The 21,712-nt window shown below is 42.4% G+C and overlaps 3 protein-coding genes across 5 annotated transcripts in view; 2 read left to right on the plus strand and 1 right to left on the minus strand.

Annotated features, from left to right (window-relative positions):
• Window positions 1-1,610: 1,610 nt before the first annotated feature.
• On the plus strand, window positions 1,611-10,981 carry SFRP4 (secreted frizzled related protein 4). 2 transcript variants are annotated; one of them, XM_029233789.1, is made up of 6 exons: window positions 1,611-2,356; window positions 3,661-3,741; window positions 3,840-3,905; window positions 5,837-6,035; window positions 8,427-8,490; window positions 10,440-10,981. In XM_029233789.1, exons 1-6 carry the CDS (start codon window positions 1,912-1,914, stop codon window positions 10,623-10,625), a joined length of 1,041 nt encoding a protein of 346 aa, XP_029089622.1. In that variant the 5' UTR covers window positions 1,611-1,911; the 3' UTR covers window positions 10,626-10,981. The 2 variants fall into 2 exon arrangements, with proteins under 2 accessions (XP_029089622.1, XP_029089623.1); XM_029233790.1 differs by lacking the exon at window positions 3,661-3,741 and having other exon boundaries at window positions 1,635-2,356.
• Window positions 10,982-13,509: 2,528 nt separating this feature from the next.
• PNPLA8 (patatin like phospholipase domain containing 8) overlaps window positions 13,510-21,712 on the plus strand; it is a 134,960-nt gene continuing 126,757 nt past the window's right edge. The window contains exon 1 of one of the 2 annotated variants that reach the window (XM_029234141.1): window positions 13,510-13,854. The gene's annotated coding sequence lies outside the window, so the exon portion shown is untranslated. The remainder of the gene's footprint in view (window positions 13,855-21,712) is intronic. The other variant, XM_029234142.1, reaches the window with a different exon arrangement.
• Window positions 19,750-21,712, minus strand: part of NME8 (NME/NM23 family member 8) — a 37,658-nt gene continuing 35,695 nt past the window's right edge. Inside the window, exon 15 of the mRNA XM_029234146.1 lies at window positions 19,750-21,500. Coding sequence (XP_029089979.1) covers window positions 21,263-21,500 — 238 coding nt within the window. The 3' untranslated portion in view covers window positions 19,750-21,262. The remainder of the gene's footprint in view (window positions 21,501-21,712) is intronic.

Below are 21,712 nucleotides of genomic sequence, written 5' to 3' on the forward strand. Positions count from 1 at the left end.
TCTTCTTCCCTGGTAGGAACTTGGGCTGAAAATCTTTTTCACTAAGCCAGGCATTTATACCTACTGGAGTTTACTGCTGAAAATGGCTTGAGATCTCATCTGGGCTATCCCCTTCGCTTGATATTTCACTAGCCTGCGTTGGCATTTTTGAAGCTTGAGAGCTGTTCTACAGAAAACTGGAATATCTCTCTAGATTGGCCTGCCTGTTTGGTCACCCCGGCCTTCCCACAAAATAGAATTGGACTCCTTGGGTGAATCCTGAAATGTATTTGTCTCATTTACCCTTTCAGCCTACCGTGTTTGATTCATGTTCCTGGGGGAAAAAAAATAAGATCATGCATTTAAAGCACTTAGCACTACCCCGAGCCCATTGTACATGCTCAGTAAATGTCAGTTGTGCTTTTCCTTTCCTGGGCTATTTTAATCCTCAGTCCTGATCAGGGTCAAAACTAAACTAACTTTGTGGATCTAAGCTTTAGAGACAAAAAAATCTGTCTGCCTCAAGTTCAGATTTCCAGTTAAATCATGTTTTTAAAGATTAACATTCAGATAACGTGTTTTCATATTCTAATGCCCTAAGAAAATATCATATACCAGAAATCTTACTGCCTGAAGATTGATGTACACTTGGAACAATAAAGCCTCCCTTTTCTGTGGATAGCTGAGCCAGCAGTGGATTCTACTACCTCTTTCTAATAAAAATAAAAGAGAAAACAAAACATACATCATTGTTCTCCATGGTACACAGCTTCTTACTTCATTTAAATAACAGTTTCCAAGCAAATCAAAAATCAAGATGTTAGACTGCTGGGTTGGAAATCACTTGGCATGAAGGAGGAAAAAAAAATCTTTCAAATTGTGGTATCCAAAGTCTTCTATGTTTTCTGCTTTCATTCACGTTGGAGAGAAGAATAGGGAGTCAGGAGAAGGAAAAGGGGATGTTGGTGGATGGAAGACGTTCTCAAACTGGAAGATGCTGTTACTTACACCTTCAGGCAGTTCTGTTCCTGGAGCAGGTACAGATCAGAGGCCATTCTGGAAAAACTTGAGCCCAAAGTAACGTCTACTAGCCACAATAATAACAACAAAAACAAATTCCATACAACTCGCGGCTGGGAGGGGGGCGTCCTTCCCTTTGCAGCTGCACGCTCCCCGTCCCACACAATAGTCTCACCGCTCAGCGCTTCTCATGCCCCCTACTGGAGAAGGCAAGTATGTTTCAGAGTTAAAGAGCAGCAGAAGTTCCCACTTCCCTCCAACTCTACAGTTGGGGAACCCATAAGGCAGAGGGCGCAAAGTTCAGCTTTGACTGGAAAGGCGGTCCCTCCCTCTCTTGAAATCCTCTCTTGCACCTTCTTGGATCCGGTGTCCAAAACGACTGCCAGAGGCTCTTTTTCTTGGTCTAGAGAAAAAGGACTGGCCAGACTAAAAAGGACGGACTTTGGGGGAATGCAGGATTCCAGCCCTGGGCTACGGCCCGGAGGAGATGATGTCACCACTTCTGCAAGAGAGGGCCGAGGGTGGGGCGGCCGAGGGGGAGCCCGCGCCGCGCCTGCAGCTGCCAAGGGAGCGTTCCCGAGCCCACGTCAGGGGAGGTGTCGGGATAAATAGGTCCCGCAATGGCCGGGACTGGCTGCGCTCGGAGCTGCCGGGCCGGGGGCTGGAGCTACCAGGGCGGGTTCACGCCCCGGAGGCTGAGGGCTGGTGCTACTCGTGCTGTGCGCGTCGGACGGCGTATACTCCCAGCCGGCCCCCGCGGCCCAGCGTTGCTGCCCACGGGAGTTTGGGACGAGCACATCCCCTGTGCCCTAAAGGACTTCCTCCTTCGGGAAGGGAGAGAGGAAGCCTAGGGGGACGGGGAGAGAAGGGCCCGTTCTGTCTGTCGGGGTGGCGGCGCGGGAGAGCAGTGCCATGCTCCTCTCCATCCTGACCGCGCTCTGCCTGTGGCTGCGCCTGGCGCTGGGCGTGCGCGGCGCGCCGTGCGAGGCGGTGCGTATCCCCATGTGCCGGCACATGCCCTGGAACATCACGCGGATGCCCAACCACCTGCACCACAGCACGCAGGAGAACGCCATCCTGGCCATCGAGCAGTACGAGGAGCTGGTGGACGTGAACTGCAGCGCCGTGCTGCGCTTCTTCCTCTGCGCCATGTATGCGCCCATCTGCACCCTGGAGTTCCTGCACGACCCCATCAAGCCGTGCAAGTCGGTGTGCCAGCGCGCGCGTGACGACTGCGAGCCCCTCATGAAGATGTACAACCACAGCTGGCCCGAGAGCCTGGCCTGCGACGAGCTGCCTGTCTACGACCGGGGCGTGTGCATCTCGCCCGAGGCCATCGTCACTGACCTTCCGGAGGGTGAGGCCCGGGGAAGGACCGAGGGGGGTGACGAGGCACCCTGGGCTGTCGCTGCCACGTAAGAACCCGACGGCCACACCTACAGCTGCCAGCGGGTGGTCGAGCAGCCCCCCATTCTACTTAGGAGAGCTGGAGGAGGTGGGAAGGGCAGTGACTTGATTTCGGGAAAAGTCTGCTTTCTCTACTGGAGTTTTGGGAGCTAAGGAGCACCATGTCCCATAAGGAGGGGCGGGCGATTTTGCTTAGATAGGGGACCATTGGGGACATTTTCCTTTATAGTAATAAAATAAGATAGTAGCAGTAGTAAACAAGTATATAGGGTTTAAGGTGGATCTGAGCCAGCTTTAGGTACTTCACATGTTATCATTTAATTATTAAAATATTCCCACCAGAATTCTTCATTTAATGTTAGCTCTTGAAAGCTCTTCTGAAAAAACAGTACTAGTTCTCACTCCCCACCAGGAGTGCAGTTTGTAAATTTAGTTGCCCTGGAAAACTGTGACATCTGTTTCATGGTCTTTGACCCAGGGCCAACCTCTGTGGCATCTTAGTCAACTCGAGCTCAACCACCACTTCCTTCTTTTCTCTTTGGTCTTTTTTCCTGCTTTTCTAGGAAGAAGGAGCAGGTTTAAATCCACTTCTTGAAATAAAACCTAAGTATATTTTTGCCTCCTTTTATGCCTAACCCAGGTTGCTGCACATTTAAAGAAACTATGGTGTTGCTTTAGTGTAGTTTCTGAAGTTATACCTCAGAGCATTGCCCAAAACGTGGAGGAGAAGAAGTAAAATGAAGAGGAAAAACCGAAACTCCTCTCTAATTCAGAGTTTTAGAAAAAACATATTCATTGCTTAAATTATAGAAATGATACAGGGCTATGCTTGTTTGGGGTACCTATGGACTGTTTCTGCAAAATGTGAGGTGGGGATTTGGAAATATTTGGGTTATTCTGATTAGTGTAAACTGTCAACTTGAAAAATCAACATTTTAAAATAGGTTTGGGGCGGAAGGATGTAATTTATCCAGGTTGGCTGTATGTATCATCCAGTTTAAATGGACGTGCCTTCACATCAATTTGTTCCGGATAAGCAGTCCCAGTCAAAAGTCTTCTTTCCTAAGCCCAGAGAGTCTATATGAAAGAAGTAGTTGACAATCACATACAATTTTTACCATTCAGGATTTGTGTGTGTGTGTGTGTGTGTGTGTGCACTGCTGTGTTGTCAGTGTGTCCAGATGATTCCTTATTCCAACTGGGTGAACAGACCAAATCACTGACCACACCCATGTGGCCCTGTGTGTGTTTCAGACGTTAAGTGGATAGACATCACTCCAGACATGATGGTACAGGAAAGGCCTCTTGACCTTGACTGTAAACGCCTAAGCCCTGGTGAGTTCTTTGTCCTCAAGGCTCCCTCTCTTTCTTCTCCCCAGAGTGATTTCTGAATCTTTTTCTTCAATTTTTGGTCTCTCTTTTGTCTTCTTTAGACCGGTGCAAGTGCAAAAAGGTGAAGCCGACCCTGGCGACGTACCTGAGCAAAAACTACAGTTACGGTAAATTATCTGCTGAAACCATTGGGTTGGGGACTTGGCGCGTGACAAAGCCAGGCCTGCTAGTCATGAGGTGACGAAGAGGGATTTTTCTAGTTAATCATGTGGGCTCTAGGTGGCACAATAGCAACTGTAAAAACGTCTTGCTTTTCTGGGTAAAGCACCCAGGTGAGAATGGTGGTGTGAATTAGTGTGATCCCTCATCCTACACGTCCTGGTGAGAAGTGCTGTCAGCCGGGAGAGCACCTCACTTTTCTCAGGATTTCACTGCTGCAGGAAGGATGGGTGACGATCCATGGATTTGACCTGAGGCCCAGAGACCCAGGAATTAAGATCTGCACATGTATCTTTTTACCTATAAATAGCTACAAATATTAAACACCTTAAAGAAATTGTGGGAATATGTTAATCACAAGACCCTGTGGCTGTAAGTATTGGCATAGCTTAAATGCCCTCTTCTCTTATTTGAAAGACCCAGACAGCACTTTCTTCAGAGAATAAGTCAATCATGCTACTTTGAATGTTTTCAGCAAATTTAATTCTGCTATCATCATTTGAAAGTAAATTTAATTAAAAATGTGTTCCTTTAAAATATCTTTTTGGGTTATTTTCTGGGGTTGTTTTTTTTTACATTTCTTAAATTATTTCTACTGAAATAACAGAAACTGTTTGGGGAAAACTGTTCATTTTATTTGCTAACTCAGCTTTCCATATTTCAAACTGAAATTTTATATCATAAGAACCTTTATATTATACAACCCACATAAAAGCAGGAAGACCATGGCACTATAAAAGTCTGAAAAAATAACTTCTTATTTAGGTTGTCGGATTTTAGAATCACACATAGCCGAAGTGCATAATTCAACCAAAAAAAAAGTACACTATCTTTTCTAGTAGCTTTTTGTTGTTGTTATTTTAAACCTGTTCTATGTAGATATCATTGTAATCTGATCCACAAAATCCCTCATCTGACACTATCCAGCCTTAGTTACTTAGTTGTAACTAAGTTGTAACTGAGTTTCACTGTCATGCTGTCCTCTGGGGAATCATTGCTTCAAAACCACTTTGATAATGAAACTATTTTCTATTTACATTCTTTAGCTCCTTCATAAACCAGCTTCCTAGGATGGAATCCAAGACAGAGCCACCCTTGGCTGATTACAACTCCACTGCAGGCAGTAATAGCAAGGGACCAAAAGAGTCAGAATTGAAAGCAGGATCAGAGACAGTGATATTACCAGCCATCTGTAATAACAGTTCTACCTCTACCCACCATGGACCCTGCTTGGGCAGTTTGGGAAATGAAAGGATTGAGAACAGTAGTCTTCAGAGACTCCTTCCGGTGCAAAAATGTTATGACTGTAATAACTTCCTCTGGAGCAGAGTGAGTTCAAGCAGGAGATGGGTGATTGAACCATACAAACTTTCAGGTGGCTTCTGAATCTGAGAATATATGATTCTCACTTCAAATCATTACATGACAGAGTAGAAGCAAGCATTGTTTCTATAAAATTTTATCGACATTCTATGTAACTAAATTTCCTGATACGTTTCTGGCCCCCAAAAAACCCCTAATCATAGAATTATAGAATTTTAGGGCTGAGAAGGATCCATGGGATTCTCTATTCAAACCCTATCTGTGGTCCATTGTGGAGCAGTCACTGACCCAAAGACAGATCCCAGACTAAGCCTGCTTGTGAATTTACTTTTCCGTCTTGCAGCGTGATTCAGAACTTTTAAGACATTGTTGACAATATGCGAGGCCTTACATTTAGCACATGATTGTGTGGCCTTTTTTGCCTGCATTCGGGCAGCTTGGACATGGCCATAATTACAGGAGTGATTCTTTAAGAGAGACTCAGGAGTTGGCAGGAATAAACCATCCATATTTTTCTGCAAAGCTTCAATAACACATACCGATTTTTCAATTGCAGTCATTCATGCCAAAATAAAAGCTGTGCAGAGGAGTGGCTGTAATGAAGTAACTACAGTGGTGGATGTGAAAGAGATCTTCAAGTCCTCATCACCCATCCCTCGAACTCAAGTCCCACTCATTACGAATTCATCCTGCCAGTGTCCTCACATCCTGCCCCACCAAGATGTCCTCATCATGTGTTATGAGTGGCGCTCACGGTAGGCACAGATGGGCAGAAAAAATTACACACCGCCTAGGAAAGACATAAAATTCCACTTAATCGTGGTTTAAAAAGGAAAAAGAAAAAACGGCTCTAGCTTTTTGAAAAATCAGTTTGAATAGATGCCTTGGTTAGGATATCGTATCTCCTAAATATCGATTAATTCTTCATAGAATTAAGGAAAAATGGAAATATATTTGAGTGGACTCTTTAAAAATCAATTTCAGAATTCATTACCTGATTTCAAAAACTTATAGACAAATATATTACTTTCAGTAAAACCAATTCTTTTCAAATCAATCTTAGTGTGGCAAATACTGAATTTTCTTAAGGTCTCTTTAATAACTTACAAATCAAAGGAAAATGGCCATTTGAGACTACACTTCCACACATTTTCTTTACACTGAATTTACAACATTTGTTGGTTGGAGTGTTACATACACACACATACACACACGTGCACACTCACATCTATTATATGCGTATCTCTAGCTGAAGGTGTCTCCCCACACATCTTTCCTTAGCATCTTTTTATTTATCCTTATAATATAACAAGTCCTTAAAATATAAAAATCAAACACTTCAGTGCAGGTTCCAGACTGAGTCCCATAACTTGCTGCAATCTATTTCTCCAGCAGAACTACTAATTTTTATATAAGAAGTCTTCCCTTTGATTCTCTGCCATTAATAATGCTCACCTGTTTCTTCTGGATACAGCTCAAGGTTCTATTTCTCAAAAAAACAAAAACAAAAAAAACACCTTTTGAAACTGACTTCACTTGAATACTTTCTTGTTCTGGAGTCTATCAGTACTTAGTACTCTCTTCAAAATTCCTTGCGTTCTTGGTTTTAAAGCTGTTTTGCTGCTTATATCTTGTCTTTCTAAACACATTGAGTGAATGAATGTTGAATGAATATTTCTGGGCTGGTCTCTTGTATGGCTTTTGCATCCACTCCAGTACTAGAAGCAGTTCTGGGGATGTGCCGGGTTGCTGCACAGGTGAATGGATTATACATGAGTTAAATAACAGCCTTCGTGTCATTTTCCCATTGATTTATAGACAGTGTAATTCTGATCAAAATCCTAGTAAAAGTTTTATGGATGATTGAGATTTATGTCTTCACAAACAATGCTAATGATCATTTGGAAGAATAAACTGGTAAGGGCATGTAAAGGAGGTTCTGAAAATAAGAGGGATGAGAGGAAATGTGCCTTATGAGACAACAAGACTAGTATAAAGCTAGTTCAAACCATGCGGAGCAACAGTAGATGTGTAGATAAATAAAGCAGAGGAAAAAGTCTTGCAACAGATTATAATTCATACAAGAATTTGTATCATGAAGGAAATATGGCAAATCAATAGAAATGAAACTATTATTTACTAAATGTTGCAAATAGCTTTACTTGGAAAAATAGTATGCATTTTCACTTTGTACTCTAAAATAAATTTCAAATGGGTTAAAGAGGTAACTAGTTTAAAAACCTAATCAAAAAGGATAAAGTTCGGTAAATAAATGTATGCTATCTGAAAAGCAAAGTGGTTTGTAAACATAAAAGTAATGTAAGAAATTACGAGGGAAAATGTCAATGCACATATTTGATGACACTATTGTGTACATAAAAATCCAAAATAAAAAGAGAAAGACAAAAAGTACTTGCAACAGGTATGACAAAAGAATAATAATCTTACTCTATAAAAAGTTCATATAAATTAATATTTAAAACATTGACTACAATATAGAAATACATGTACATCTGTAAATCTATACAAAGTTGCAGAAGTACAAGTAGTAAATAAACATTAAAATATTTATCTCCTAATTCTGCAACCCAAATAAAAACAAGATTCCATTTTTACCTAGTCTTAGTGTCGGTGAATTAAATGAAAGTTCAGCCATTTTGAAAATAATGTAGCACTATGCATTGAAAACCTTAAGAAAAAAAAACAAACTCTGACCCAGATTTCTACATTCGGAAATCTATCTTAAGGATATAACTAGCCAGTGCACACTAGCGATATTCAATGCAATGCTAATAATAATAGCTAAGCAAAAGAGGAGGTTCGACAGTGGAGAAATAGTTAAATATATTATGGCTATCCATAGTTATAATTTATATGGTTATGAAAGTTATATTTTTTGAATTATTCAGTTATATCAGAAAATGCATACAATGCTAAAAGGAAATATACAGTGTGATCTAAATATACAGTGTGATCTAAAAATATATATAGGTACAAGGAAGAATGAAATGAAATATCAATAAAATATAAATGGGGAATTGTGGGGTTAACAGTGAAGAATTTTGTTTTTTTACAATTTTTTGTATTTTTGAACTTCTTACTTTCCTAATAAGTATTGCTTATTAAGATAAATTACTTTTTTTCAGGATGATGCTTCTTGAAAATTGTTTAGTTGAAAAATGGAGAGATCAACTTAGTAAAAGATCCATAGTAAGTATAATTAGCAATACTAGGAATATGGATTTGAATGCATGTAAAGAAATTCTATAGAATTTGGGAATTCTTCACATTCTTTCATCTCCAGGCTATCATAGGAGCTGACAATAGCAGCAGTATTTGTCTTTTGAATAGGTAGTTAAGAGAATAATTTTTCTCACTTGGAGTTTCTACCATAAATTTCTCTTTAGCTTCAAAGGTGATTTGGTTGCATTCAATACGGATCTACTGGTTATTTCCAGATTAAATTCGTTTTTTGGTTGTTTTAGCAAACAGTCAAGTACTTGAACAGAATTAATATCCAGTGGGATTAATACAGACATATACATGTAGGGGTGTGAATACCTAGTTTTAAAAATCACCCTATCACTCTATAAGGCAGAATCTTTCCCTGTATTTAAAATAATTTTAAGACTTTTGTCCAAATAAATCATATACACAAAGTAATACTTTTGTGGCCAGACCCATAATTTTAGTAGTAACATCATAGAAATATTGGCAACTCAGAGGAGTTAGAATAATTTTTTGCCCAGACATGTGAAATCATTCCAGAACTAAATAAATCAGGTCATTGGGATGGAATTTTTAAAGCATCCCTTCTCCTGAAAATATATTTAGATATATGCAGGAGAATTTGTGTTGCCATGTTCACAACAGATACTGCTACTGCCTGTGTTCTCTTACTTTGCAGGAATAAAAATCCCTGGGCAAGGGGAGAGTGTATATTAATACTGATTTTTGGAGAAGGTAGTTTCAACACAGCCTCTCCTACTGAGTGCATTTCTGAATAACAGACCCAAACACTGCTCTTGCATCTGAGCTAAACATTCATGAGCTGCTCAGGAGCACGCTTGGTCTTACTGGACAGAAAATTCTAGCAAGATTGGTTATCTGGTTCCCAAAACTGCAGTAGATTAGATGACTCAACCTAGAAGGCAAGGCTACCATAAAAACCTGACATTGTTGAGAGGAAAGAAAGCTTTCAAGAATCATAGCTGTTTGGGTCATTCACGTTGACAGCAAATACTCCAACTTAAGAATATGAAAATATAATCATGTAATAACAACATACAGTAATGAGTTTATTATTTTAGAACAGACTAGAGTTGTGCCCTAGGAGGGTGGGGACGGTGTTTTTCATTTCACTGTATTTCCACTGCCTGGTCTATGGTCATGTTCAAATATTTTGCTAATTGAAATATACTCTAACAAAGTAGGGACTTACGTGTTATAATGAAAAGTAATGTCAATTCAAGTGGACTCACTTTTTCATTTTTTTCTTACACATTTTCATATTTAAAGAGTAAATCCTTTTCTATCAAGGAGACTTGAATATCTAGAATGACTCATTTCTCATTGGCTCTGGGTAGCTAACACTTGAGTGGATTACTGGTTGTGGGTGGAGCTTCTACCTTCCTTTGGATGTAAGAGTTAGGTGAACCCATAAGTGTGATAAGAAACCCTGACTTTCTAGTGTAGCTGGAAAAATTTCTGCTTTTAGCCTTGGTAAAACGTTTTTTAGAAGGCTTTGCTGTATAGGAAAGTTGCATTAGAGGGCCTATGGGAAAAGTTGCATGAGCTAGGGCCTTGGGCTCTGGAGTCAGACTGGTGAATTTGAATTCCAGCTCTGACATTTGTCGGCTGTGTGACTTTCTGCAAATAATATCACTGTGCTTGTTTCCGGGTCACGACAATGGTGTCCGCCTAGAAGGGCTGTTGTTTCAACGAAATGATTGCTTGTCAAGATGTCACCATATACTCAGCACTTTCCAGAGCATCTGGTACAGGATACATGCTCACCATCGTAGGGTAGGGGAGCTATTATAATCTTGGATGTCTTGATGAATATATTACAGTGAAAGTCTGCATTATTTTGGATATTAGTTTAAGAGCATAAAGGGGTGAGATGTACTTGACAGTCATGTGTACACGTTGCCTCCCAGCAGTGGGAAGAGAGGCTGCAGGAACAGCAGAGGACAATCCAGGACAAGAAGCGCACAGCGGGGCGCACCAGCCGCAGTAACGCCCCGAAACCCAAGGGGAAGCCGCCTGCCCCCAAACCAGCCAGCCCCAAGAAGAACATTAAAGCTAGGAGTGCTCCAAAGAGAACAAACCCAAAACGAGTGTGAGCTAACTGCTTTCCAAAATGGGGACTTCCTCTCAGGTTGAGGCCAGGCATTACCCACGCAGCCTGTAGAAGGCCGTACACCCCTTGCCTTAACAACTGCAGTCCTTTTCATAGACACGTCTTGCAGCATTTTTCTTAATGATATGCTTCAATTTTTCTTTTTAAGTCACTACAAGCCATAGTGGTAGGTATGCCTTTTGGTATGGAAGGTATATGAAAGCTGGTCGAAAGAGCTTATTGAGTTGAGAATAAACCATGTGCATACTCTGTGGGAGCTCCACGTGGGGAAAATGCTTTTGTTCTTACAATTTGACCTAATATGTGCATTGTAAAGTAAATGCCATACTACAAACAAAACACCCAATTTTTTTTTACGATATGTTTTATTTCAGCTGGTTGTTAGGATGTTAGCGATTTTTTTAAATGTGATTGAAAATGTAATGCTTCTAAGGAAATCAAGAGGAATGAATGTCTAAAAGATCTTATGTGTTTACTGTTTGCAGAAGAATTTTTGTGATGAAAGGGGGTTTTTGAACAATCCAGAAAAGTAGGATATGGAAAATTGTAATGAGTTTGGTTTTTGGTTTTTTGTTTTTACAAAGAAGCCTTTCTGCTCTGTTTTTAGCTAGAAGCTCTAAAAACGAAAACAATAGTATTGTTAAATAAATAAAAGGGAAAGGCAGACAGACAAAGTCTGGATCCTTGTTTTCTAGTTAACATGCCATGGTGGAGATGCTCTGATTTTATATGCACAATGTTTATCAGTTCCCTTTAAGTAGCACCAGAAACTGTTTGTTTCTCCTCTTATGATTTAGGTACCAATCAGTCAACCCCAAGCATCTTACACATGTGGGTGTGGTGCTCATCTCTTCCCAGGACGTCCCAGGTATCTTGATGCCCAGTCTCTCTGCTGATTGCTGGTGCTCCCAAGGGTGCCTTGGGTCTGAGGTGGCAGGGTCAGAATCCAAAGCCCCTGGTCCCCAGCCTGCTATGGCACCCTTGCCACACACCATCTCTGCACTTGGAAAAAGCAACTGTAATCACTTGTTCATCCAGCATTCAAGAATGTAGAGGAGCAATCTGAAAGCTTAAGAGTAAAATCTCCTTTAGATGTACCATTGGCCCTGCTTCTCAGAGAAGGGGTAAGTTACAGGTTGCATTCACACATGATTTTTTAATTTCATCTCTGTAGCCATTAGGACACAGAAGTGAGGTGTGTGGGTAAGCCAGGGGAAAATGGAGAAATAGCGTTAATGAGGATGCTGGCAAGGGCACCCATCTCCTCCTGAAAGTGTAACTTCACCTGCATCGCTACCCACACAGGGCAGCAGAATTGAAGGAATCCAATAGATCCACCCACACAGGGGTATCAATAAAATACTCCGCTTTGGCCCTTAAGGAAAGCCAGACAGGTGTTTGGCATAGCATCTAAATTAAAGAAACCTAGGAAAGGCCATGAAAAGGCATTGGTACCCTAGCTTACCTCCTTAGCATAGTAGGAATCTGGGGAGGGGGGCGCGGGGAGGCGAGTTACAACTCTCAGTGGAAATGAAGAAAAAACGCTTCTGTAAAACTTTTTTTTTCAAGTGCAAAACGACATAAGAGTTTGGAGATGACTTTACAAACTTAAACACTGTTTCCTTTGAATATTTAACTGAAATCATATACTGCATATCACACAAAAACGTAATTAGGCACATTTATTAGTTTTATTAATTGATAAAAGATCGAGGCCACTGTTTGGATATTTATTATAAAAAAGTTGAAAATGAACAGCAGCCCACACTGAGAGTAATATAACAAGTGTGGAAGTGGCTTTTGTGTGAGAGCCACGAATTTATTTTTCTCCCTTAAAATATTTTCTCCACCTAGATACATATGAGAGGTAAATATAAATATATGGAGAGGAAGGCTGTGGTACTATCTCCGAAATAGGTATTATTCGAGAGTTGGGTTACTTTAATCAGAAAAAAATAACAATTTTGCACTATGTTCATCAACAAATTTCATAATTGAGGACTAGAGGCATTTATTTTTAAAAATACTTTTGTTGGTCTTTCAATGATACAGTAAATATGTATTTTCTATAAAGCATTCAATAAATACATAAAATAAAAAAATAATGGAATTAAAATCCTACCTAATCCCACTCTGCAGAGATAATCATTGTTAGTATTTTGGTATATAATTTTCCAGCTGTTTCCTCTGCATTTATATAAACACTCGCTCTGTACGTCCATTCTTTTCCCGAGTTCTTGTATCATCTTTTTTTTTTTTAAACATCTTTATTGGAGTATAATTGCTTTACAATGGTGTGTTAAGTTTCTGCTTTACAACAAAATGAATCAGTTATATATATACATATGTTCCCATATCTCTTCCCTCTTGTATCATCTTTACGATTGTTACTCTGAACTCTTTCTCGGGTAGATTGCCTATCTCCACGTCACTTAGTTGTTCTTCTGGGGTTTTATCTTGTTCCTTTGGAACATATTCCTCTCATTTTGTCTAAATTTCTATTTATATTTTTATATATGTGGAAGGTTAGTTACGTTTCTTGACCTTGGAGAAGTGGCCCTCTGTCGGGGACGTCCTATGTGTCCCAGCAAGTACATTCCCCTCTTGTCGCCCAAGGTTCACGGACCAGCTGGTCCCAGGGTAGGTTCCGATCTGCGTTTTCAGACTCGATTCCGCAGGCTGCTGGATCGTGGCTTCTTCGCTTCTGGTGTCTGCCGCCTGCTAGCCTAAGTGGCTTGCGCAGACTTCCGGGTGGGTGGGGCGGTGCCTGCCCGCCGGCGGGTCTTGGCCCTCTGGTGGGCAGGGCCGTGCCTAGAGGTGGGTGTGGGCTCAGCCTGTCCGCTGATGGGTGGGGCTGCGTTCCCGCCCTGTTGCTTGTTTGGCCTGAGGCGCCCCAGCCCTGGAACCTGCAGGCCTTTGGGCAGGGCCGGCTCTTGGTGCCCCTATGGCATCCTCCAGGGACTTCCCTGGTGGTCCAGTGATTCAGACTCTGCTCTTCCAACGCAGGGGGTGCGGGTCCTGGTCAGGGAACTAAGATCCCACATGCAGCACGGCAGGGCCAAAAAAAAAAACAAACCCAAACCAAAATGGCCGCCCCCAGGAGCGCTCGCGCGGAGGACTATTCCCCCAGGACCTGCGCCTCCAGTGCCCTCGCTCCCACAGTGAACCACAGCCGACCCCCGCCTCCCCCGGAGACCCTCCAGGACCCGCAGGTAGGTCTGGCCCCGGCTTTGCTTTGCCCTGGGTCCCGGTGCACGTGAAACCTTGTGTGCGCCCTCCGCGAGTGGAGGAGTCTCTGTCCCCCCCAGCCCTGCGTGGCTCCTGCACTCAAGCCCCGCTGGCCTTCAAAGCCAAATGCTCTGGGGGCGCCTCCTCCCGAGGCCAGACCCCCAGGCTGGGCAGCCTGGCATGGGGCTCAGAGCTCTCACTCCTGTGGGAGAGCTTCTGCGATATTGTTCTCCAGTTTGTGGGTCGCCCACCTGGGGGTATGGGATTTGATTATATCGCGAGTGCGCCCCTCCTGCCATCTCGTTGGGTTTCTTCTTTGTGTCTTTGGATGTAGAATATCAGTTTTGGTAGGTTCCAGCCTTTGCTATCAATGATTGTTCGGCAGTTAGTTGCGATTCGGGTGGCTCGTGAGAGGGGGCGAGCCCACGGTATTTCGATTCCACCACCCCTGTCCTCTTGATGAAGCCACTTTCTTCAGAAAACTCCCAGTTCTTTCAAATTCCATCAGTTTGGTTACCAAATACTTTCCCCCTGGCTTCTGCTGGTTGCTAGCAATGCCGGGCATTCCTCGGCTTCAGGCTGGGTAATTCCCATCTGTGCCTCAGCGGTCACATGGCGCTCGTCCGGGTGTCTGTGTCCAAATTCCCCTCTTCCTGACGGTCACTCCTCTCGCAGTCCACCATCTCCCTCTATGCCTTTATATAATGATAATAAAAAAAAAAATAGGAGCCTATTATACATACTGTTTCATAACCGTCAGTCGGCCCTTTATATGAAGTAGCTCTCATGTCAATAAAGCCCAGGCCAGCTTATTTATTATAATGGCCACGAGGTATTCCGTGGTGAGCATTACTCAACAGACCCTCATGCAATTAGGGATTTAGGTTGTTTCTTAACTGAATGTACTGAATAACTGAATAAACAGCTTGGTAGGTAATATCTATGCACATCCTTAATTAGTTCTGGGGGATAAGTTCGTTTAAGTGGCATTGCTGGGCCAAGGAGTATGCCCAGCAAGGAAAGTTCTTGATCCTATTGTCAGTAACCCTCCAGAATGCTTGGCCCATAGGTGTATCAAAGTGCTGATTTTCCAGCTCCTTACTAAAATTATCTTCTCCTTCTCGTAACTTTTATAAATTTTAGCTGGGAAATAGATGTCTTTCTTCATCTATGAGCCCTCTGCTGGCAACATTCTCCACACTCCAGGCAGCTGGGGAATGAATGACTAGTTTATTTTGTCAATAACTTGTGAGGATGGACTTTCGAATGTGGCTCCCAAGGCATGCCAGGGGAGGACAGATTTTTATGACCCAAATAATTTTCCACTGTTATTGAGTTCTCAGGATCAGGGAAAAAAATGAGGCACAAAAGAATACAATCCATAAATGCTTTCTTGTATTTTGTCTAATGAACATGTGTCGCTTTTATAATTAGAAGATACTACAAACATATTATGAAAGAGAGAGAGAGAGAGATTGAATGTATCAATAGTATGGATTTAAGCCAGGTAGACACGCAGACATGAAAATATTTTATTGCTTACATGTGTGTTAGTCTGGGTGCTCAGAGAAGCAGGCACCAAAATGGAATTAAATGAAATGTGGACCCTATTAGAGGAAACACCTGTGAGAGAGAGCGTGAGGCAGGAGGTGAACAGGGCTGGGAGAACCATGACAGAGAGGGAAGAGGGACAGAAAGCTGGGGAGGAAGCCCTTCAGACTGCCTCAATGTCTAAGGAAGGTTTGGCAAGACTACTGGGGAACTTGGACCCAAGCCAGCCATCAGGGAGTCCCTAGTCCCCAGGGACAGCTCTACCTTCCTATCCTACAGATCTTAACAATATTTACTATTCTACCTAAGAGAGGTCTCTTTCTACTAGAATGTAAGGAAACCTTTTTTTGAAAGGAAAGTTTTGAAAGAAACTCTGTGGTGTGTAATTTTGCCTTTACAATTTCAGGCAGTATATGCATAAGTCTAATATATCTAGTAGCAATATTTATATGAGAGTAGTTTTATAACTAGATAATTCTAAAACCTGTAGCTGTAATATCTAGATGAGAACCACTTTGTAATGGCAAGTTTGGATCACATTAGTGATATATTTTAGAGGGAAAAAGAACATACTTGATTAGCAATTAAATTTAGATGAGAGGGAAGACTCAGAACCAGAGTGCTGATCCCAAATCTCAAAAAGTTGTAATAACATGAATAATAGGATGAGGTCTAAAAGCAAAAGCAAAAAATGGCATTATGAATAAAGTTCCATCATGGTATCAAGGGATATCTAAGATGCTGTTGTTGAATCAAACAGATGGGTGTTTAAAATTTATTAACATTTTTAGTCATCTAATGGCTTCAGATATTTATTGTCATTGAAATATTTCAGCAGCTGAAAATCACGTGAACCATTGCTTAGTAAACTTTCTTCCTTTCTGAAAAGCATTTAAAAAAACTGGCTTTGGAGGTCATCCAAAGTAGCTTCCAAGGGGTGAGCAAGTTCGGACATTACAGGCAAGCATCAGTAGCAGCAGATTTTTTTTTTTTTGGCTGCATTGGGTCTTCGTTGCTGCGCGCAGGCTTTCTCTAGTTGCGGCGAGCGGAGGCTACTCTTCGTTGCATTGCGCTGGCTTCTCGTTGCGGAGCACAGGCCCTGGAGTGCGCAGGCTTCAGTAGGTGAAGCTTGCGGGCTCAGTAGTTGTGGCGCACGGGCTTAGTTGCTCTGTGGCATGTGGGATATCCCCGGACCAGGGATCGAACCAGTGTCCCCTGCATTGGCAGGCAGATTCTTAACCACTGCACCACCAGGGAAGTCCCCAATAGCAGCAGATTAACTCCAGTGAAAAGAAAGGGCGCCAAGAGACTCCAGGAAGAGGGCCATAAAATAGAGCATAGCATATTTTAGGAAATCTGTCCATTTTCTGCAGAGCATCTGCTTACAGGGAACAGGACCCAGGGAGGGGATCCTGGAAAGTATTAGGCTCTAATCCAGAATGCTTCAGGTCTCCTGTCTTGGAAGGGGGCTAGAGGGGCCAAGTAGGGCAATCAGAGAAGCTCTGGCTTCAGGGTCAAGGTGCATGACTGAGCCAGTGCTGAAGGATGGAGACTGTTGTGTATGGTACAGTTCATGAAGAGCAGACTCATCCCCAGCTCTTTCTGGCTGTTGGGATAGTGGTGCTTCCTTCCCTCACAGGCACACCATTGCCTACCTTCTGAGCCAGTCCGTGTATTTGGACCCATATCCCCACCATCATGCGCTTCTCATGGTTACAAATCTCAGCCCAGTGCTTCAAGGCATGCCCACCAATTTTGCAGTCCTCAACTGCCTCAGCCACAGTGGCCAAGGATATGTGTGTTCTGCCTAAAGTCCAGCTAAGATTCAAGATCACATCACTGAGCTGGAGCCCTGATACCTTTCTAGTCTTTTCTAACCTTTCTTCCTCTGGGGCAAGAAGATATTCCCAGACACCACCAACCCCTGCTCCCCCAAATGCCTGCCTCATGCTGCTGCATCCCACTCACCAAATTTAATCCCCTCAGGACCAGCACTGACACAAACTAAAGTTTAATTGAGTATCTCTTTGGACATTGATTGTTAGTTTTCTGACTACTGAAAGCTAATTCTACAATCTGAAAGAAATAGCTTTTCCCTACGTCTTGCTTTTAAAATCTTCGTACAGCTACGTACACATAGACAACTGAGTGAATCATGCCATCTGCTGGTTATTAAGAGTTTTTGGCTTTCATGCTTTTGAAGTCCTGGACCACTCCTGAGGCAATGACAGTGTGTCACTTAACACAGTCATATAACGAATGCCCCGATACTACGTGTCAAGCATCAGATAAGGGTATTCAATTTGAAGGGGTGAGGAAGGTGAAGGTTTTTACTCTCTTTATTTCTCTGCATAATCCAAAGAAACCCAATAATTAATTTACCCTAGTTTGAAAAAAAATGTATTCTAAAGGGAAAAAATGAGAAATATACTTATGGATAATTCACATGCAATTAGATTTTGTATAAGTTACCAATACAGATGGGTATTCACAGGTGTGCTTTTCAAACCGTGCTGGAATACTAGAGTTTGGGAGTGAGTAATATATTATAAATACGAAATGATCAAGAGGTGATGTCAGCAAGATGGCAGAGTAGGAAGCCCTAGACCATCCTTCCCCCCAAACTCACCAGGTCAGCAAATATTCATGGACAGATTCCCTTGTGAGAAATCCAGAAACAAAGTGAAAAGCCCCTGCACTGTAGGTGACCATGAAAGCAGACCCTCCCACCTCAGGCTTAAGGCACCCTTAGGAGTGCCACACAACCAGAAAGAGACCCCCTAACTCCAGGGGAGGGAAGGAGTTCGTTCACGTGTCCGGTGCTCCAGCTTTCCTGAGAGGGATCCCAGAGGATTAACTTTTGTCTCGTCAGCCTTGGAGTTGGATGGACCCACTGCAGCCTAACAACCTGGGGAGAGCAGAGATGGCAGCTTACGATGTCAAACATCAGAGGTCCCTCTTGCGCCCAGTGCAGAGAGAGCAGATGAAAAAGCAGAGGTCTGGAGAGAGGCCCCGCATCCCACATGGGCAGGAGGGCCATATGGGGTCTGGCTCGAACAACCTCTGCAGCCTCCCCATCAGGGGCACAGTGTGAGGACCTGCTTGTCCAGGCAGTTGCCTTGGTGGGGAGGGGTAGGACCTGGCCACACAGGCCTAGAGGGCATGGATGCGTGCGGCCAGGTACCGGGTTGCAAACTGCACTGCCCACACCATGCAACTCTCAGCACCCAAGGAGCCCAGATCCCCACCCCTGTGTCTGGACTGTGTAGGCAGAGGCAGGGTCACGGGCATGGGTACCTAGGGGCCATACTGCCCTGCCAAGGTCAGCTCACTCCAAAAGAAAGGAACCTGTTTCCCTGAAGGTTTTAATTCTTATGAAGACCAGTTTATCTTTTTCCTTTGTTGCCTGTGCTTTTGGGGTCATATTTAAGAAACTATTGCCTAATCCAAGGTCTTGCAGATTTTCCCCTGTTTTTTTCTTGTAAGAGTGTTAGCTCTTAAATGTAGGTCTTTAATCCATTCTGAATTATTTTTTTGTATATAGTGTAAGGTCAGTGGTCCAAGTTCATTATTTTAAAGGATAGCTAGTTTTCCCAGTACTATTTACTGAAGAGACTGTTCTCTTCTCACTGAATGACCTTGGCACCTTTGTCAAACACCAACTGACCATGGATGTAAAAGTTTATTTATAGGTTCTCAGTTCTATTCCTTTTGTTTATGTGTCTTTCCTTATGCCACTACCACACTGTTTTGACCAGTGTCACTTTGTAATACGTTTTGAAATCAAGAAGTGAGAGTACTCCAACTTTGTTCTTTTTCAAGATTATTTTAGCTATTCTGAGTCCCTTGAAATTTGATAATGAATTTTAGTATGGGTTTTTCCATTTCTGCAAAAAATACTGTTGGGATTTTTATAGAGATTGCGTTGAATCTTTATATTAATTTGGGTAGCATTGTCATCTTAACAGTATTAAGTTTTCCAGTCCATGAACACAGGATGTCTTTCTACTTATTTGTGTCTTCTTTAGTTTCTTTCATCATTGTTTTATAAGTTTCAGTGTAAAAGTCTTGCACTCGTACACGGATTAAGTTTACTCCTAAGTATTTGACTCTTTTGATGCTGTAGTAAATTGAATTTTTTTTTAATTAATTTTTATTGGAGTATAGTCACTTTACAATGTTATGTTAGTTTCTGCTGTGCAGCAAAATGAATCAACTATACATATATCCCCTCTTTTTTTGGATTTCCTTCCCATTTAGGTCACCACAGTGCATTAAGTAGAGTTCCCCATGCTATACAGCATGTTGTCATTAGTTTTATATATAGTATCAATAGTGTATATGTGTCAATCCCAATCTCCCAATTCCTCCCCCCACCTTCCCCCTTGGTATCCATACATTTGTTCTCTACGTCTGTGTCTGATTTTGAAAATCCTACCCATTTTTCAAGATCTGTTTCATCCCTTACCTTCTCCAGCTCCTACCCATCAGACATACACCCATCAATTCAGCCCTGAAATATACACTAATTCAAAATCCCCGGTATTATTCATAATGTTCCCCTCATCACAAAAGGGAGGGATATGTCGATGTTAGATCTACACCATATTTCTAACAGGTGCTATAAACAGAATGTAGTTCTACTCACCACCACCCCCAGTCATTCATCATTGACACGCTTAATAATGTACTGTCTGATGTTAGTTATAATTAGGTATTGTTTCTGTGAGTTTTGTCTCCCCATTATATTTGCATTTCCCTGAAGGTAACAGCCTTCATGACGATGTATTAACCAAGAACCCACAGTTCAAGCAGACATACAATACATATTTTCCCAACATAAATGTTCAAGGGTTGTGCCATCATGCTTTGGTTTATAATTGAGTCAGACTAATGGAATGAGCTGCACTATGCCAGAATTTATTTTATGCATCTAATATTTTGATGCAGTCTTCTTATACCTGGAGAAATCGTAGCCTAAATGGTAATATCAGGAAACAGTGTGCTTGCTCGTCTGTCCCTGAGGAACCTGCTGGGTGTGGAGGGCTCGCTCCCCTTCACTTTGCTTCCTTATTATGCTCTGGAGGCTGAGTCTCCATTTGACTCATCCAGGTGGGCACTCCACTCCACACGTGAAGAAGCTGTAGACTCATGTTCATGTCAGCAGCCAGCGCCATACAGGTGTACATTCGTGAGCCTGCTCTTTGAAAATAAAGAAGGAAAGCAGGTTTGATGGGAAAAATCATCTGTCTTACACTCTGTCTCCCACATTGCCCAGAATAGAAAAGTTTTTAAGTTTTCCATCAACAACTGAGCAGACTCAATCCACATACATATTATGTTGCTACCTCTCCCCAGTAAGCACCTCTTTGTCAAGGAATAGAAATGATTGCCTTTTACTCTACACTTTCTAATATTCTATTCTATTCCCTTATCATATAGCACCCAGCGGTAGTTAATAGGCTCCAAGTTTCCAGATACGTAGAGAATAGAGTTGAGGCTGCTGAATGAGACTTTGGCCATTCAGAGTGAAGGAGTGGAGGGAGATCAAGGAGAGAGACTGGTGAGCCTGAGTCATGGCAGATGGCACGGGCAGCTCAAGACCAAGGCTTGCAAACCCACGGGTGTCTCTCTTGCCCCACTGTCTCCCAGGTCCCTGGCATCTACAAGGCTTGGCTTTGAGGCTCCCAGGCTGCTATGGAACCGCAGAGTGTGTCTGACAGGTGAGGTTTAATACAGGGACATGGGAAAAGGTCTGGTTTTTCCACAACAGCCTTGTCTTAGGCCCAGCCACTGTAACAAGAAAAGAGGATAGAGTAATAATTAAAGAGGTACTGTACTTTAGTTTTTCTCAGGGTTCTCAGCAACAAAGTCTTCAAACACTCTATTAATAGTCTCCACTGCCTCCTGCATATCAGAAGCTCCATGGACAGCATTTTTCAAAATACTTCTTCCAAACTGGGCTCGGATAGAGTCTGGGGACAGAAGTCTTGCTTCCTCTGGGTCTGTGGGACCCATCAATCGTCTCCAGTCTGAAATAGCGTTCCACTTGGTCAGGATCATGACCAAAGATGGACCCCTGCAAACAACAATGCTTTCAGAAGACTTGGGCTATTGACAACTGTAGAGACTGCATACACAGCTAAAGACAGAATGCCACAGCTTCATCCAGAGAGCTCATCTTTATTCTTTGTCCTTGTCAGTGTGATTTTGTGCTTTCTTTTTCTTCTTTGTTTTTTTATTAATTTTTTTTTTTTTTGGCTGCACCGTGCGTTTTACAGGATCTTAGTT

The sequence above is a fragment of the Monodon monoceros genome, unplaced genomic scaffold (assembly GCF_005190385.1).
Source record: "Monodon monoceros isolate NGI ecotype Baffin Bay Population unplaced genomic scaffold, NGI_Narwhal_1 Super_Scaffold_2, whole genome shotgun sequence".
Classification (NCBI taxonomy): Eukaryota; Metazoa; Chordata; class Mammalia; order Artiodactyla; family Monodontidae; genus Monodon; species Monodon monoceros.